The sequence below is a fragment of the Scyliorhinus canicula genome, chromosome 6, assembly GCF_902713615.1.
Source record: "Scyliorhinus canicula chromosome 6, sScyCan1.1, whole genome shotgun sequence".
Classification (NCBI taxonomy): domain Eukaryota; kingdom Metazoa; phylum Chordata; class Chondrichthyes; order Carcharhiniformes; family Scyliorhinidae; genus Scyliorhinus; species Scyliorhinus canicula.
The window spans coordinates 43,746,775-43,765,972 of NC_052151.1; the positions used below are offsets into that span (position 1 = coordinate 43,746,775).

General features: G+C 45.2%; 1 protein-coding gene across 1 annotated transcript in view; it reads left to right on the top strand.

The window, feature by feature from the left end:
• The window catches only part of atg5 (ATG5 autophagy related 5 homolog (S. cerevisiae)), a 251,269-nt gene extending 237,142 nt beyond the window's left edge, over positions 1-14,127 (top strand). The window contains exon 8 of the mRNA XM_038799247.1: positions 13,242-14,127. Coding sequence (XP_038655175.1) covers positions 13,242-13,378 — 137 coding nt within the window. The 3' untranslated portion in view covers positions 13,379-14,127. The remainder of the gene's footprint in view (positions 1-13,241) is intronic.
• Positions 14,128-19,198: the final 5,071 nt, after the last annotated feature.

Here is a 19,198-nt window from a genome sequence, read left to right on the forward strand (position 1 = left end):
ATTATTATGGGGCAATTTTGTGTGGCCAATCCACCTTACCTGTACATTTTTTGGTTGTGGGGTGAAACCCACACAGACATGGGGAAAATGTACAAACTCCACAAGGACAGTGACCCAGGGCCGGGATTCGAACCCGGATCCTCAGTGCCGCAGTCCCAGTGCTAACCATTGAGCCACATGCCGCTCTAGTATTAACTTTTTGATAACTGTCATAAGCTTTATTTTTCTGCTTTATCTTGGCCTGTATGATTTTGAATAACCAGGGGGCTCTAGATTGGCAGTACCACCCTATTTGTTTGTGGGGCATCTCTACACTGCCCACAGAATTTCATCTTGAATGCCTCCCACTGCTTTGACAGTTTTTCCTGATCCTCACTGATGTGAGAGCAATTCAGGTTTTAAACTCCAGAATATAAAGAAGAAAGCAGCACGGTAGCGCAATGGTTAGCATTGTTGCCTCACGGCACCAAGCACCCGGGTTCAATCCCGGCCCCAGGTCACCGTCCATGAGGAATTTGCACATTCTACCCGTGTCTGTGTGGGTCTCACCCCCAAAACCCAAAGATGTGCTGAGTAGGTGGAATGGCCACACTAAATTGCCCCTTAATTGGTAAAAAAATAATTGGGTACTCTGAATTTATTTTTTAAAATAAATAAATAAATACAATCCCTAATATCTAAAGAGCCAGTCTCACCAGCAAGTACATTTCCCCACTGCTGAAAAAATTTCTAAGTGTGGGCTTGACCGGTGAGAAACTACCCAAGTGACAGAAGAATGACTAGGTGTGGGTGAATACAGGTCTTGATCTCTCCCTAAAAGCTGGCAGGAAACACCCCACCAAACCCGCCAAAATTATACCTGGCATTCTTTGGGAGAATTGCGCCCATTAACTGTTTCTCGCTCCACGGATGTTGCCAGAACGGCTGAATGTTTCTCGTACTTCTGTTTTTATTATCGGTGTCCAGTATCTTCTGCGATATTTTGCATCTACTTTAGAACTTGAGAATAAGAATGCAGGGACTTTTGAGGTGTTGAGAGCATAACCTGATGTATCTTAGATAATTAAATAGTGAAGCCTGGATGTGAGCAAGCTGGAAATAGGATTGGTGGAGTTTGTAAATATTGATGGTTTCCCTGTCTCCCAAAACATGTCACTAATTCTTTAGAACATAGAACATCTGAAATTAGAGTTAGAAGGAGGCAGGGAGATTTTGATAGAAGAGGACAATGAATGGTGAGGTGTTACAAGAGTTTAAAAAAAAAAAAATTTTAGAGCACCCACTTCATTTTTTCCAATTAAGGGGCAATTTAGCATAGCCAATCCACCTACCCTGCACATCTTTGGGTTGTGGGGCGAAACCCATGCAAACACTGGGAGAATGTGCAAACTCCACACAGACAGTGACCCAGAGCCGGGATAGAACTTGGTACCTCGTCGTCATGAGGTAGCACTGCTAACCACTGCGCCACCATGTTGCCTTACAAGAGTTGAAGATGATAGTTGCTGAGGTAGCCTGGTGGTAACCCTGTTTCTTCTTTCTGAATTTACAAGTAATAGAACTAAAAACAGGTTGCGGGCATGAGGATAGCGGATGGTTTATATCAATTGGATTGTTTTTTTTGATTTTTTAATAAATTTAGAGTACCCAATTCAGTTTTTCCAATTAAGAGGCAATTTAGCGTGGCCAATCCACCTAGCCTGCACATTTTTGGGTTGTGGGGGAGAAACCCACGCAAACACGGGGAGAATGTCCAAACTCCACACGGACAGTGTCCCAGAGCCGGGATTGAACCTGGGACCTCAGCGCCGTGAGGCAGCAGGGCTAACCCACTGCGCCACCGTGCTGCCCTACAATTGGATTAAGTTAAAACTATGCTCACAAATGGAAGCAAAATAGCTTTTATTTTCCACTCTTTCTTATTCTAAAGAATGTATTGGAGAAGATTGTATATTTTGATCATCTATTGTACAGGTGTTGATGTCAAATGTATGCTTACTGCCAGTGTCAACTGCATCATACAGGGATGTTAATTTTGTGCACATGAATTTCTGCATTGCTGCCATTTTCTGACAATTTGGGGTTTCGCAGATTTTGAATCCACTCCATAACTTTGCCAGTTTAATCATTGGAACGCTTGCCATATATTTACTTGCTTGATATGCCATGTAGTTTCATTGAGCAGTAAAGTTTCTGTTGTGCATAATTTTGAAAAATGGAACTGACCTTTGCTTAGATTACATATGCAACACTTTACTTACAGTATTTGCTAGACAAGACACTAGATAAGTCAGATTTGTACCTGTGAGGATTATTGATTGAAAGTAAGCTTAGTTTAAAAAGATTGTTATTTCAAGTGTTTTGTTCAGGGAATTTTTTTGCTTTCTATTAACTTTGTTGTTTCCGTCTGTCAGTTCAAGTAACAGCAATAAGCTTCCTCTTTGGTGCAGTATGTTTTATTAATCAGTAGCTAGCTTGTTTCATAAGGTTACAGTACAGAAGAAGACATTTAGCCTGTCATGTTCATGCTAATTCTCGAACAGAGAAACTTAGCAAATTAAGCCACCAAATATTTGCGCCTCAGGTTCTTATTCAATTCCCTTTTAAAAGTCATGAGTGAATCTGCCTCCACCACACGCTCAAGCAGTGCATTCGAGATGCAAACCACTTCCTGCGCAAAAAGGTTTTTCTTTTGCCACCATTTTTTTTTCAGCCATTCGCCTTAAATCGCTGACTTCTTGGTTCTCAATACTTTAACCACTGGCAACAGTTTCTCCTATGTACTCAATCTAGAACCCTCTTAATTTTGATCACCTCTATCAAATCGCCTCTCAACCTTTTCTTCTCTTGTGTCATCTGCAAATTTGGAAATAGTGCTCTATACACCAAGTCTAGTTTAGTAATATGGGTCAGAGAAATCATCCTCGTCTGTACTGTATCACACCATGACTCTTAATGAAAGCAGGAAAGAATAAAGCCTAGTAGTACTAAAGGGAATAAAACAGGAAGTAAAAACATAAATGGTAAGCGACGCAGCAGGTTGTTACATGAAGATATGGGTTTAGCGACAAGGAAAATTAGGAGAAAAGTTAAGAGGAAAAATACTTTAGGACAGGTTGCTGATCGAGGTGTTAAGATTCAAAACAGAGGTATAAAAGCCAACATAAGTGTACTTTAGCTGAATGCTCGTAGTATTCGGAATAAGGTAAATGAGTTGAAAGCGCAAGTCATCGTAAATGACTATGATTTAGTGGCCATTATTGAAACATGGTTAAAGGATGGTCATGACTGGGAGTTAAATATCCAAGAGTATCAACTATTCGGAAGCACAGAGTGGATGTTAAGGGAGGTGGTGCAGCTCTGTTATTTAAGGATGACATCCGGGCAATAGTAAGGGATGACATTGGTGCTGTGGAGGATAAGGTTGAATCCATTTGGGTGGAAATCCGGAATAGTAAGGCGAAAAAGTCACTGATATGAGTAGCCTATAGGCCACCAAATAGTAGCATTATGGTGGGGCAGGCAATAAACAAAGAAATAACTGATGCATATAGAAATGGTATAGCAGTTATGGGGGATTTTAATCTACATGTCAATTAGTTTAACCAAGTCGGTCAAGACAGCCTTGAGGAGGAGTTCATAGAATGTATCCGCGATAGTTTCCTAGAACAGTATGTAATGGAACCTACGAGGGAACAAGAAGTCCTAGATCTGGTTCTGTGTAATGAAACAGGATTGATTAATGATCTCATAGTTAGGGATCCTCTCGGAAGGAGCGATCACAATATGGTGGAATTTAAAATACAGATGGAGGGTGAGAAGGTAAAATCAAACACGAATGTTTTGTGCTTAAACAAAGGAGATTACAATGGGATGAGAGAAGAACTAGCTAAGATAGACTGGGAGCAAAGACTTTATGGTGAAACAGTTGAGGAACAGTGGAGAACCTTCCAAGCGAACATGCCAGTGACTGACGGAAATTAGGCTATGACAGGTGAGGACCTTGAGATGATTGTTATAAGAACATAAGAACTAGGAGCAGGAGTAGGCCATCTGGCCCCTCGAGCCTGCACCATTCAATGAGATCACGGCTGACCTTTTGTGGACTCAGCTCCACTGAGGCCGTGATGGGCAAGCTAATGGGGCTAAAGGTAGACAAGTCCTCTGGCCCTGATGGAATGCATCCCAGAGTGCTAAAAGAGATGGCATGGGAAATTGCAAATGGACTAGTGATAATTTACCAAAATTTACTAGACTCTGGGATGGTCCCGGCTGATTGGAAATTAGCAAACGTGACACCACTGTTTAAAAAAGGAGGTAGGCAGAAAGCGGGTAATTATAGACCAGTTAGCTTAACTTTGGTAGTAGGGAAAATGCTGGAATCTATCATCAAGGAAGGAATAGCGAGGCATCTGGATGGAAATTGTCCCATTGGGCAGACGCTGCATGGGTTCATAAAGGGCAGGTCGTACCTAATTTTGTGGAAAATTTTGAAGACATTAGTAGTGCGGTAGATAATGTTGAGCCAATGGATGTATATCTGGATTTCCAGAAAACGTTTGACAAGGTACCACACAAAAGGTTGCTGCATGAGATATAGATGCATGGCATTAAGGTAGTAGCATGGATAAAGGATTGGTTAATTAATAGAAAGCAAAGAGTGGGGATTAACAGGTGTTTCTCTGGTTGGCAATCAGTAGCTAGTGGTGTCCCTCAGGGATCAGTGTTGGGCCCACAATTGTTCACAATTTACATAGATGATTTGGAGTTGGGGACCAAGTGCAATGTGTCCAAGTTTGCAGACGACACTAAGATGAGTGGTTGAGCAAAAAGTGCAGAGGATACCAGAAATCTGTCGAGGGATTTGGATAGGTTAAGTGAATGGGCTAGGGTCTGGCTGATGGAGTACAATGTTGACAAATGTGAGGTTATCATTTTGGTAGGAATAACAGCAAAAGGGATTATTATTTAAATGATAAAATATTAAAGCATGCTGCTGTGCAGAGAGACCTGGGTGTGCTGGTGCATGAGTCGCAAAAAGTTGGTTTACAGGTGCAACAGGTGATTAAGAAGGCAAATGGAATTTTGTCCTTCATTGCTAGAAGAATGGAGTTTAAGACTAGGGAGGTTATGCTGCAATTGTATACGGTGTTAGTGAGGCCACACCTGGAGTATTGTGTTCAGTTTTGGTCTCTTTACCTGAGAAAGGACGTACTGGTACTGGAGGGTGTGCAGAGGAGATTCACTAGGTTAATCCCAGAGCTGAAGGGGTTGGATTACGAGGAGAGGTTGAGTAGACTGGGACTGTACTTTTTGGAATTTAGAAGGATGCAGAGGCGATCTTATAGAAACCTATAAAATTATGAAGGGAATGATATCATAGAATTTACAGTGCAGAAGGAGGCCATTCGGCCCATTGAGTCTGCACCGGCTCTTGGAAAGAGCACCCTACCCAAGGTCAACACCTCCACCCTATCCCCATAACCCAGTAACCCCACCCAACACTAAGCGCAATTTTGGACACTAAGGGCAATTTATCATGGCCAATCCACCTAACCTGCACATCTTTGGACTGTGGGAGGAAACCGGAGCACCCGGAGGAAACCCACGCACACACGGGTAGGATGTGCAGACTCCGCACAGACAGTGACCCAAGCCGGAATTGAACCTGGGACCCTGGAGCTGTGAAGCCATTGTGCTATCCACAATGCTACCTTGCTGCCCTAATAGATAGGATAGATGCAGGCCGGCTGTTTCCACTGGCAGGTGAAAGCAGAACTAGGGGGCATAGCCTCAAAATAAGGGGAAGTAGATTTAGGACTGAGTTTAGGAGGAACCTCTTCACCCAAAGGGTTGTGAATCTATGGAATTCCTTGCCCAGTGAAGCAATTGAGGCTCCTTCTTTAAATGTTTTTAAGATAAAGATAGATAGTTTTTTTGAAGAATAAAGGGATTAAAGGTTATGGTATTTGGTCGGGAAAGTGGAGCTGAGTCCACAAAAGATCAGTCATGATCTCATTGAATGGCGGTGCAGGCTCGAGGGGTCAGATGGCCTACTCCTGTTCCTAGTTCTTATGTTCAAACCAAAAGTTAGCCTACGTGGAGGAGGAATACATGGCCATGGTTCTTAAATTAATAGTTTGCATCTGTCTTAACAAAGGACAGGGCAATGTAGATATAGCGGTTAAGGAGCTTCAGTGTGATAAATTGTATGAGATAAACACAGAGAAAATAAATGTTATGGGATGCAACATCTTTGAAAGTAGGTAAATCAGAAGGCCTAGATGAATTGCATCCCATATTTTTTAAGAGAAGTAACCACAACCATCATTTTCCAATCCTTGCTTGTTACAGGCATGGTGCCAATTGTTTAGAACTGATACTGTTGTACCGTTGCTTTAAAAGGAAGAAGTGAATAGATTGAATAACTACAACAAATTGTACCCTTGTTCAAGAAGGGGAGTAGAGATAACCCCGGTAACTATAGACCAGTGAGCCTTACTTCTGTTGTGGGAAAAGTCTTGGAAAGGTTTATAAGAGATAGGATGTATAATCATCTGGAAAGGAATAATTTGATTAGAGATAGTCAACATGGTTTTGTGAAGGGTAGGTCGTGCCTCACAAACCTCATTGAGTTCTTCGAGAAGGTGACCAAACAGGTGGATGAGGGTAAAGCAGTTGATGTGGTGTATGTGGATTTCAGTAAAGCGTTTGATAAGGTTCCCCACGGTAGGCTATTGCAGAAAATACAGAGGCATGGGATTCAGGGTGATTTAGCAGTTTGGATCAGAAATTGGCTAGCTGATAGAAGGCAAAGGGAGGTGGTTGATGGGAAATGTTCTGACTGGTGTCCAGTTACTAGTGGTGTACCACAAGGATCTGTTTTGGGGCCGCTGCTGTTTGTCATTTTTATAAATGACCTGGAGGAGGGCGTAGAAGGATGGGTGAGTAAATTTGCAGATGACACTAAAGTCGGTGGAGTTGTGGACAGTGCAGAAGGATGTTACAAGTTACAGATGGACATAGATAAGCTCAGAGCTGGGCTGACAGGTGGCAAATGGAGTTTAATGCAGAAAAGTGTGAGGTGATTCGTTTTGGAAGGAATAACAGGAAGACAGAGTACTGGGCTAATGGTAAGATTCTTGGTAGTGTGGACGAGCAGAGAGATCTCGGTGTCCATGTCCATAGATCCCTGAAAGTTGCCACCCAGGTTGAGAGGGTTGTTAAGAAGGCGTACGGTGTGTTAGCTTTTATTGGTAGAGGAATTGAGTTTCGGAGCCATGAGGTCATGTTGCAGCTGTACAAAACACTGGTGCAGCTGCATTTGGAGTATTGCGTGCAGTTCTGGTCGCCACATTATAGGAAGGATGTGGAAGCATTGGAAAGGGTACAGAGGAGATTTACAAGGATGTTGCCTGGTATGGAGGGAAGATCTTATGAGGAAAGGCTGAAGGACTTGAGGCTGTTTTCGTTAGAGAGAAGGTTAAGAGGTGACTTAATTGGGGCATACAAGATGATCGGAGTATTAGATAGGGTGGACATTGAGAGCCTTTTTCCTCGGATGGTGATGTCCAGCACAAGGGGACAGCTTTAAATTGAGGGGAGATAGATATAGGACAGATGTCAGAGGTAGGTTCTTTACTCAGAGAGTAGTACGGGTGTGGAATGCCCTGCCTGCAACAGTAGTGGACTCGCCAACACTGAACGCATTCAAATGGTCATCGGATAGGCATATGGACGACAAGGGAATAGTGTAGAGGGACTTTAGAGGGGTTTCACAGGATGGTGCAACATCGAGGGCCGAAGGGCCTGTACTGCGCTGTAATGTTCTATGTTCTAAGACAGTCAACCTAACCTCAGTGATGGACAAATTATTGGAAAAAATTCTAAGGGACAGTATTGCCATTTAGAAAGGCGCAGATTAATCAAGGACAGTCAGCATGGATTTGTTAAGAGAAAATGATGATTGACTAACTTGATTGAATTCTGGAGAAGGGAGCGAGGAGGGTCATTGAGGGTAGTGCATTTGGTGTGGTCTTTGTGGATTTTAAGGTATGTGGTAGAGGAATTAGAGGGGAATTAAAACTTTTCGCCAGATTGGGGGTGATGGGGCCTAACTAAACTCGATGCTTAAATGAGTGGTAGAGGCAGAAGTCCGCGTTGCATTTAAAGGTACTTGGATATGCACTTGAAGTGCCAAACCTACAAGCCTCCTCGGCCAAGAGTTGGGCCAGGGCTGCTAGCTCTTTTTCAGCTGATACAGACATGATGGGCCAAATGGTGATCTCATGTGCAGTAATTTCCATTATACTGTGATTTGTCTAACCAAATGCCCCTTTTCAGCTTGTAGTGGCTTAATATTTTCACCAAACACTCACCTCTGTTGAATAAGTATAAATGTTTCAAAACTCCGTGTTAACTGTGGAAATGATCATTGCATAACTATAACATCTAAAATATAAGTGAAATCAAACAAAACAAAAGTTATGTGCTGTATTTTATAAATGGGTTCCCTGCCTCTCCTCACTGGTCTAATTTTGTCCTGTTACCAATTATGAAGACTTATAATAGCACCTGCTAGCTAGGTGGCAGGGCTACAAAAATGATAGCAAAGAATGCTATGATTAGTCATAATTGATAATGCCGCAAATGAACAATTTCTTTATCTTCCATCTTTTATCTCTTTTCTTAAAAATAACCTTTTTATTGGGCATGTCCAAACTCCTTGCAATTCCACCTCCACAGCCAACAAAGTAGAATTCAAAATGAATTTGTTCTCTAATAAATGCAGTAACAGCTGATTGAGGCAGTGAATACCCAAGCCTTCTTTTTCGTTCATGGGACGCAGGCTGTGTCAGCATTTATTGCCCATCCCGAATTGCCCTTGAGAGGGCAGTTACGAGTCAACCACATTGCTGTGCATCTGGAGTTACATGTAGGCCAGACCAGGTGAGGACGGCAGATTTCCTTCCCTTTTTTAAAAAATAATTTCTATTCAAACTTTTCACATATTATAAATAACAGAAAGGAAAAATAGCAACCCCCCCTGCCCCTTTACACAAATAATAAAACAACAAGAACAAAAGACAAAAGTGCATAGATAAACAAATAAGCGTTAACCAGTAAACAATAGTAAATCCCCAACCAAACACGAACATTCCCCCCCCCCCCCCCCCCGCCGGGCTGCTGCTGACCATCTCCTAACGCTCCGCCAAGAAGTCTAGGAACGGCTGCCACCGCCTGCAGAACCCTTGCACAGATCCCCTTAAGGCAAATTTCACCCTCTCCAATTTAATAAACCCTGCCATGTCGTTAATCCAGGATTCCACGCTTGGGGGCCTTGCATCCTTCCACTGAAACAGAATCCTTCGCTGGGCTACCAGGGACACAAAGGCCAGGATACCAGCCTCTTTCGCCTCCTGCACTCCCGGCTCATCTGACACCCTAAATATTGCGAGCCCCCAGCTTGACATAACCCTGGAATTCACTACCCTTGACCCCATCCTCGCTACGCCCCTCCAGAACTCCACCAACGCTGGGCATGCCCAGAACATGTGGGTGTGGTTTGCTGGACTCCCCGAACACCACACATCTGTCCTCACTCCCAAAAACCCGGCTCAGCCTTGCCCCGGTCATGTGCGCCCTGTGCAGCACCTTAAATTATATCAGGCTGAGCCTCGCGCAAGAGGAGGAAGAGTTTACCCTTCCTAGGGCATCCGCCCACATACCCTCGTCGATCTCCTCCCCCAGCTCCTCCTCCCACTTACCTTTTAACTCCACCGCCGAGGCCGCCTCCTCCTCCTGCATCACCTAATAAGTTGCCGAGATCCTACCCTCTCCAATCCACGCCCCCGAAAGCACCCTGTCCTGGACCCTGCGCGCCGGCAGCAGCGGAAACTCCACCACCTGACGCCTAACGAACGCCCTTACCTGCATGTATCTGAAGGCATTTCCAGGGGGGGCCCGAATTTCTCCTCCAGCTCCCCAAGGCTTTGCAAACTTCCCGTCAATGAACAGGTCCCCCATCCTCCTAATACCTGCCCTGTGCCAGCTCCGGAACCCCCCATCCATTTTCCTCGGGACAAACCAATGGTTCTCCCATATCGGGGACCACACCAAAGCCCCCACCTCCCCCCTGTGGCATCTCCATTGCCCCCAGATTTTGAGGGTCGCCACCACCACCGGGCTCGTGGTGTACCTCGTCAGAGGGAGCGGCAGCGGTGCCATCACCAGCGCCCCCAGGCTTGTGCCTACACAGGACGCCATCTCCAACCTCTTCCATGCCGCCCCCTCCCCATCCATTACCCACTTGCATACCATCGCCACGTTGGCAGCCCAATAGTACCCGCAGAGGTTAGGCAATGCCAGCCCCCCCCGTCCCTGCTCCGCTCCAGAAACGCCCTTCTCACCCTCGGGGTCTTCTTCACCCACACAAACCCCATAATACTCCTGTTAACCCGCTTAAAGAAGGCCTTAGGGATCAGGATGGGGAGGCACTGAAACAAAAAGAAAAACTTCGGGAGCACCGTCATTTTAACCGACTGCACCCTGCCCGCCAGGTAGAGTGGCAGCATATCCCACCTTTTGAACTCCAACTCCATTTGCTCCACCAGCCTCATTAAGTTGAGCTTATGCAGGGTCCCCCAGCTTCTAGCCACCTGAACCCCCGGGTATCTAAAACTCCTTTCTGCCCTTTTTAGCGGAAGCTCACCGATCCCCCTCTCCTGGTCTCCCAGGTGCGCCACGAACAGCTCGCACTTCCCCATGTTGAGCTTCTACCCGGAGAAATCCCCAAACTCCCTAAGGATCCTCATCACCTCCGGCATCAGATTTCCTGCCCTAAAGAACATTAGTGAACCAGATGGGTTTTTACAACAGTCGACAATGGTTTTATCGTTATCATTAGACTTTTTTTTAAATCCAGATTTTTATCGAATTCAAATTTCACCATCTGCACTGGCGGGATTTGAACCTGGGTCACGAGATCATTATTCTGGGTCTCTGGATTACTAGTCCAGTGACCCTATGCCTCCACCTCCCCCATGCAGATCAAGGAAGTTCTAGCTTTGAACTCTGATGAGGATCAGCCGGCATGATGGTAAATGTAAGAATTAATCCAATTCCTCTGGATTAGTAAGGGAGCATTCAGCCAGCGTTCCAGCTCTGGATCATACAACCCTGGATGTGATGCCCTCTGCAAACATAAATGACAGAATAGAATCAGACTGCTGTGATACCTAATATGGTTGATTAGCCTTCTGTCATCCCATGTACATGTGGAGGATAGTCACCTGGGAAAGTGTTTTTTTATATACTTATATAGAATCTTAGAATTTACAGTGCAGAAGGAGGCCATTCGGCCCATCAAGTCTGCAACGGAAAGAGCACCCTACCCAAGCCCACACCTCCACCCTATCCCTGTAACCCAGAAACCCACCCCACCTTTTTGGACACTGAGGGCAATTTAGCATGGTCAATCCACCTAACCTGCACATCTTTGGACTGTGGGAGGAAACCGGAGCACCCAGAGGAAACCCACGCAGACACTGGGAGAACGTACACGCTCCGCACAGACAGTGACCCAAGCTGGGAATTGAACCTGGGACCCTCGAGCTGTGAAGCAACTGTGCTACCGTGCTGCCCTTCAGCAAAAATCAGAATCTGTGAAGATCTCAACCCGGTGGCATAAATGCTGATCGAAGAGCCCCCATGAATTTATTTTTCTCTTTATGTTATGTACTGTGGATATGATCTCAAGGAAGATGGTCACTAAGCACAATTGTCCTTTGCTCATCGAATAACAACCAAAGACATCTGGAAAAACACAGGGCCTTCAACATGTTTGACCTTTTGAAAGCACTGGAATAGAGAAGAAAAGAGAAAGTGGCATTTGATTTATTTTTAATCAGTTCTATATGTAGACCTGCACTTTGATTATCCCTATAAAATTTGATACAAATTTGCTTAATGTGTACTTCTTTATGGATTTGCGTTTTTATGATAAACAACACTCCGTTTGTTCGCTATCACAGGATGAAAGCACTTAAACCTTGTGTATATATATTTGTTTTACTGCTACATCATGTATTGCTCATAAGATTGAGATCTCATTCACCAGGAAACATTAGGCCAAGTTTTCTTTCAAGATTAATTACCCTTTTAAAATGAGTGTTTGATGTCTCCCTTTGGTGTATCCTGGCTTGGTTAATCCTCTTTGACCTGACCCACTGGCTATTACTGCAATTGCCATGGCAAAATCTTTCTTCGTGATGTATGGGCTGTAGACATCGGCCTGTGGTTTTTCATGTAGATGGATTCAATTAAATAGATTTTTACTGATGAATAGAATAAAGTTTTAGTATTTGTCAGAACCTAAACAAAACTGTCCAGTCTTTCAAGTTAGCTATAGAACTTGTCTCATATTCTATTTTTTAATTTCCCACTAATTCTGGAGAACATATAAATTAAAGCATTTTTTATTTTGCAGGTCTTATTTACTGTATTTGTCTTGTACCTTCACTTTAACTTCCCATGCTTAAGCAGTGGAGAATTTGAAGTCCCCATCCAAACATATCATCATTTAATGCTGGTTTTATTGAATTGGAACGGTTAACATATCAAATCGCTTTTGTACATTAGCAGTTTTACTTGTGCATGGACACACATATGAGTAAACATAGTGTGTGGACTTTGCACAAAGCATTACCACCATCACTTTCTGACATGACTTGACACAGTTGTATAACAACCCAGTTTTAAAAGCAAACCCCATTTTAAGAGGCTGACCTTTCAGAAACTACAAGTTTTAAATGAACTTACTGAGCAGCATGTAACAAAGGTACACTCTGGGGAGCTCCCAAGCAATAAAACTAGGTAATGCCAGCACTAGGTAGGAAGTGGTTTGATTAAAAGTCTATAAGCAGCATGATGGACATTTATTTTTTGCAACTGATGTTCTGCAAATTAATCTAATAATATGCAATAACCACAGAGCTTCCATTTTTGATGTGTGATGCAGATGAAGCCTAATCCTGAAATTCGAAGTGTATAATTCAAGGACATAATCTGAGTAAATACTGTCTTGCCATATAGCTGTGCTAATGCATCAGCTTTTTCATGGAAATATTAATTATTATGGATCGTATTAATTAAGGAGCTGTTTGAGAGTTTTGTATGATTAGATATTTGCATTTAACTGTGAATGTTTTCTGTAACTTGGTTTTTGTTTGTGCTTGTACTAGATATGGAGAAACAGTATCAAGTAGTGATTCACGGGATTGAACCAATGCTGGAGACACCATTACAGTGGCTCAGTGAGCATCTCAGCCACCCAGACAATTTCCTGCACATTAGTATCATTCCTTTGCCTAGAGACTGAGGAAGCAGGCAACTCTTAACACAAAAGAAAAGCAAACCACCCCTGGACTTGCCAGAGCAGTTGTATATTCCACTTCCATTGAGCCTGTCGGAAGCAACTTGACCAGAAATACTTACTGCTGCAAGCCAAACAGGAAGAGATCCCACAAACAGATAAGCGGCTGGTCCTAGTTTGCATCACTACTATAATTCTGCTGTCGTCATAAAACCTCACTTGCAATATGAAAACTTCTCAAGACTACTGGTATCATTTTTCTTGTTAAATGGTAAACGTGAAATTTGCAAAGGTACCTAGCAGTGGAAACATGTAGTGCTTGTTTTGTCCTTCTGATTAACAAATAACCAGGGGTATTTCCAAAAGTGACCATGACTGAATTGTAAAATGACAAAATGGAAAGAAATATATTTGTACTTTCCAAAGGATTGTACTGGCTCACAGGAAAACAAGTAGCATTCTTTGTAATGATGCTGGCAAAGGTTTTACAGAAATGGCTCAAATCTCTCCCTCACACACACTCTGTCCCCCATGCACACTCTCTCCTCTCCTTCCCATTCCCTTTTTCACTCCTCCTCCTTCCCCTTTTTCACCTTCCGGCTCTTATGCTTTCCTCTCCATCTTCCTCCAGCCCAATCATTGCTCTCTTTCCTTCTCCCCTGCTCAATGCTACTCCTCTGCTACTCTCAGTTCCACTTCACTCTCCCCCACTCGCTGCTCCCCTCCCCTCTCCCCCACTCGCTGCTCCCCTTCCCTCTCCCCAACTCGCTGCTCCCCTCCCTTCTCCCCACTCGCTGCTCCTCTCCCCACTCGCTGCTCCCCTCCCCTCTCCCCCACTCGCTGCTCCCCTCCCCTCTCCCCCACTCGCTGCTCCCCTCCCCTCTCCCCCACTCGCTGCTCCCCTCCCCTCTTCCCCCACTCGCTGCTCCCCTCCCCTCTCCCCCACTCGCTGCTCCCCATTTTCTTCATCCATCCTGCACATATTCTCGTGGCGGACTGTAAACTCCACAATGAATTTGTATATTCCAGTTATTGGGATTTATATCTGTTAGAATCATCCCACTTGTGATGCATTAAATGATGCCCAAACTTTAAATCAAACATTTCTCTTTAATACAGTTGTTTGCATTCATGGTTCTGAACTGGACACAATTGGGCATTTTTAAATATATTAGTATGGCATTTGTTTTGTACTTAGTAGATAATGGAAATTAAAATTTCTTATCTGCAGTTAGACAGTATATCATTTTTAAACATGTCTTTTGCATTTCAATAAGTACATAACACTCCAGATCTATGTCAGAATCATGTATTTTAGGCATCTTTCTGTTCCTCTAAATAAAAGACGCGAAGGCAATGATTTGCATGTGCAGATGACTCAAATGTTCTCTGATCAGTCAGATTCCTTGTTTGTTCTATACTCTTTTGCAGCAGTTTTTATGGGACATGCAGTTAGTAGGTTTAGATTACTGATAAAGACAGCCTAGGAAATTACAGAGTATGATTACAGTGGAACCAAATTTGTTCTCCAAAGCTGCATCCAACAATTGTGGCTATAAAATGGATTTGGGGGAGGGGAGAAGGAAATACTGGGAATGATAATTGCTAAGCCAGCGGTCACACTTCAAAGGCGAAGAAACGCTTTCACAGAACTCATTATTAAATAAAACTTTGCCTTTGAATAATATCTACCTTTTTTTGCTATAAAGTGAAATTATGCCTTTGGTTCTGGTTTACAGTGTGCATAGCTTGCGCATGTAGGAAATTGTAACAGCATACAAGAAGAAATCTGGCATTCAGAATCCAATTTAGTCCAACAGAATTTACAATAAATAATTGTTTGCAATTGCCAAAATTAAAAAATTCAAGTTTTCAGAAACTTCTTTATCAAAGACCACCTTGTACTTATAGTGCAATTGTCTTGAACCAGCCACAATCAATAATGGAAAACTGAATATTTGCTGTTAGACATGCTGTTTTGTAAATGTGGAAAATGTTAAATTTGCGGATTCAAGTGAGTTTTAGACAAGTGAGCATAGAACTAAAACGTGTTAAGGGCAGCACGGTAGCATTGTGGATAGCACAATTGCTTCACAGCTCCAGGGTCCCAGGTTCGATTCCGGCTTGGGTCACTGTCTGTGTGGAGTCTGCACATCCTTCCCGTGTGTGCGTGGGTTTCCTCCAGGTGCTCCGGTTTCCTCCCGCAGTCCAGAGATGTGCAGGTTAGGTGGGTTGGCCATGATAAATTGCCCTTAGTGTTGGGTTGGGTTACTGGGTTATGGAGAAAAGGTGGAGGTGTTGACGTTAGGTGGGGTGCTCTTTCCAAGAGCTGGTGCAGACTCGATGGGCCGAATGGCCTCCTTCTGCACTGTAAATTCTATGATAATACTCACCAATGCTGGAGAGATACCAGTTTACTCTGAGAATAAAGAAGCCCTGGGATCTTAGTAAAACGTAGCATGAGTAGAGCGGCACGGTGGAGCAATGGTTAGCACTGCTGCCTCACAGAGCTGAGGACCCAGGTTTGATCCTGGCCCCAGGTCACTGTTGGTGTGGAGTTTGCACACACTCCCTTTGTCTGTGTGGGTCTCACCCCAAACCCAAAGATGTGCAAGATAGGTGAATTGGGCATGCTAAATTGCCCCTTGATTGGAAACAAAAAATTGGGTACTCTAAATTTAATTTTTTTTTAAAAACATGGTATGGGAGCGCTGTGCACGATTAATACCAAATGCGAACTTACTTCTCCGTACTCTTATTTTTCCACTTTTGTGGTTCACAATCCAACTGGGCGGTGAAAATGCTCACTTCCATGAAATATATTAAGTCTTTCACAAATAGCCTTTCAACAGAGCTGCAAACTTTTGCATAGTTTACCATTGCTAAATGACTGGCTTCTGTCTTCATTAAAAAATGCATGCCCGTGAAAAAGAACCACTAGGGTGCGAGTGATCATTTGAATCATGGCATGTCGAGGGTTGTTTCTGTGTGTTTTGTCGCAGAAAGGTGGATGACAACAGACTTGTGTTTCCATTTGCCATGTTGAAATAATTGTGATGGGGATTATTTAAAGATTTAATGTGCTGAATGAAATTAAATAGCCCAACTTTTTATGTAATGAAAATCTTTTATTAATAGGAAGTAGCTTAGTTTGTTATCACTGCTCATTGGTGGTTACCATACGGAAAATACAATATTTTGTTTATGGCATTGATCAAGGTTCAGGTTGGTCGATTTTTGTCCCACCTGTTGTACAAATTCAACCAATGTAAGTTTTCTTCTAATACCTGTACACCTGTCTAAATAATGTAACGCAGTACATGTGATACTTCAATATTCTTGTTATCTGTTTTAATTATGCAACAAGACTAGTTCCTTTGATAATAAAAAAGAAATGAAACAGCCTTCCTGGCCTTTTACTTCATATTCTTGGTATCTTGGGCGGGATTCTCCAATCCCGCGGCAGAGTGTCCACGCCGTCGTAAATGCCGTCATGTTTTACGACTGCGTAAAAGGGCTGCTCCAACAACTAATTCTTAATATACCGTACAGTTTGAAAATTCGTGCCGCTCCAGCTGCAGATCCCGGCGCGAACTGTGCGCCGCGGGATACACACATGCGCAGTTGTACCAGTGTCAACGCGTATGCGCGGTGGCCTCCTGCAACCCGCCGACCCCAACGCAACATGGCGCAGGACTACAGGGGCCGGCGCGTAGGAAAGGAGGCCCTCAGCCACAGAGGTCGGCCCGCCAATCGTGTGCCCCGATCGCGGACCAGGCCACATCGGAGGCCCCCCAGGGTCGGAACCCCCTCCACTGCAAAGGCCGCCACCCAACCCTTACACGCCGAGGTCCCGCCGGCCCAGGGCAGGTTAGAACGGCGCCGGCGGGACTCGGCTCTTTTCGTACGGCCGCTCTGCCCAACCGGGCCAGAGCCGTGCCAACCACACCGGCGCCAATGGCGCCGATTCTCCGCTCTGCGTGCCGGCGGCCTGGCGCGATTCGTGTGGCCCGCCGGCGAATCTCTGACCCGGCGCGGGGTTGGAGATTCCCACCCCTCGTCTCTTATTTTGGCGGAAAACAATGTTCCACTGCCACAAAACAGGCTATCATTTGAATTTCTTAAAATGTATGTAATTTTCCAACCAGCCTTCATTGATAATTGTTTTTTAATCGTTTCAAAGTCACATTTTTGCTCATCTGATTGTGCAAAAGAATTGAGTGATCTGCCACTCAATTGGCTGGTGAAATATACTGTACAGTTTGAAAGTTTGAAAATGAGCTTTACAAAGCAGCCTTGTGCAAAAGCCAGGTATTTTATACTGTGGTGCTGTCAAGTCATATCTGGCTGTGCCAGAGGTGAGTTTACGATCGGGAGCGGGGGGTGGTGGGGAGGGGCAGCGAGAGAGAGTGCGGCTGGGGGAAAAGAGAGAGAGTGGGGAGGAAGGGAGAGAGTGGGGAGGAAGGGAGAGAGTGGGGAGGAAGGGAGAGAGTGGGGCGGGGGAGAGAGAGCGGGGCAGGGGGAGAGAGAGCGGGGCAGGGGGAGAGAGAGCGGGGCGGGGGAGAGAGCGGGGCGGGGAGAGAGAGCGGGGCAGGGGTAGAGAGAGAGTGGGGCGGGAGAGAGAGTGGGGTGGGGGGAAGAGGGGCGGGGATGGAGAAGGGGAGAGAGGGGTGGGGGAGAGAGAGTGGGGAGGAAGGGAGAAGTGGGGCGGGGGGGTAGAGAGTGGGGCGGGGGGAGAGAGAGCGGGGGCGGGGGGATGAGAGCGGGGGCGGGGGAGAGGGGGGCGGGGGGAGAGAGAGCGGGGCAGGGGGAGAGAGAGCGGGGCAGGGGTAGAGAGAGAGTGGGGCGGGGGAGAGAGAGTGGGGCGGGAGGACAGAGTGGGGATGGAGAGGGGTGGGGCGGGGGAGAGAGTGGGGCGGGGAGAGAGTGAGTGGGGCGGGGGGAGAGAGAGAGTGGGGCGGGGGAGAGAGAGAAAGTGGGGCGGGGGATAGAGAGAGAGAGTGGGGCGGGGGAGAGTGGGTTGGGGGGGAGAGAGTGGGGCAGGGGAAAGAGTGGGGAGGGGGGCGAGAGTGGGGGGAGGGGAGAGAGGGAGGTTGGAGCTGGAGGGAGGGTGAGTGGGGCTGTGGGGGGGTAAGTGTGGAGGGGGGAAAGGGGGTGGGGATGAACAATGGGGAGGGGGAAGGGAAGGTTGGGCGGGTAAGAGTGTGCGAGAGGATTGGATTACAGATTTGCAGAGTGAGGGCTGGGTTGCCTTATGGAGGGTTTAAAAGCAGTGATCAATTTCTGTATTTTTGACGACAGAAGCAAAAGTGAGCGCAAGGCCCCTTGAACTGCAAATCTGCCTCTGGGCTGTCCCCGCCTCCCCACTCCCCACTCTCTTCTGACTGGAAGACTGTCCAGTGGGGACCTGCAGGGATCAGTGTTGAGGCCTTTGCTGTTTGTGGTTTATATAAATGATTCAGATATGAAAGTAGGAGGGTTGATCAGTAAGTTTGTGGATGATATTAGAATTGGTGGGGTGGTAAATAGTACGGATGATAGCCTTAGATTACAGGATGGTTAGACAGGCTGGTCAGATGAGCAGATCAGTGGAAAATGGAATCCAATCCAGATAAATGTGAGGTGATGCACTTGGGCAGGACAAACAAGACAACAGAATAAGACCATCAGACATAGGAGCAGAATTAGGCACTCGGCCCATTGAGTCTGCTCCGCCATTCAAGCATGGCTGGTATTTTTCTCATTCCCATTCTCCTGCCTTCTCCCCATAACCCCTGATCCCCTTATTGATCAAGAACCGATCTATCTCTTAAAGATACTCAGTGA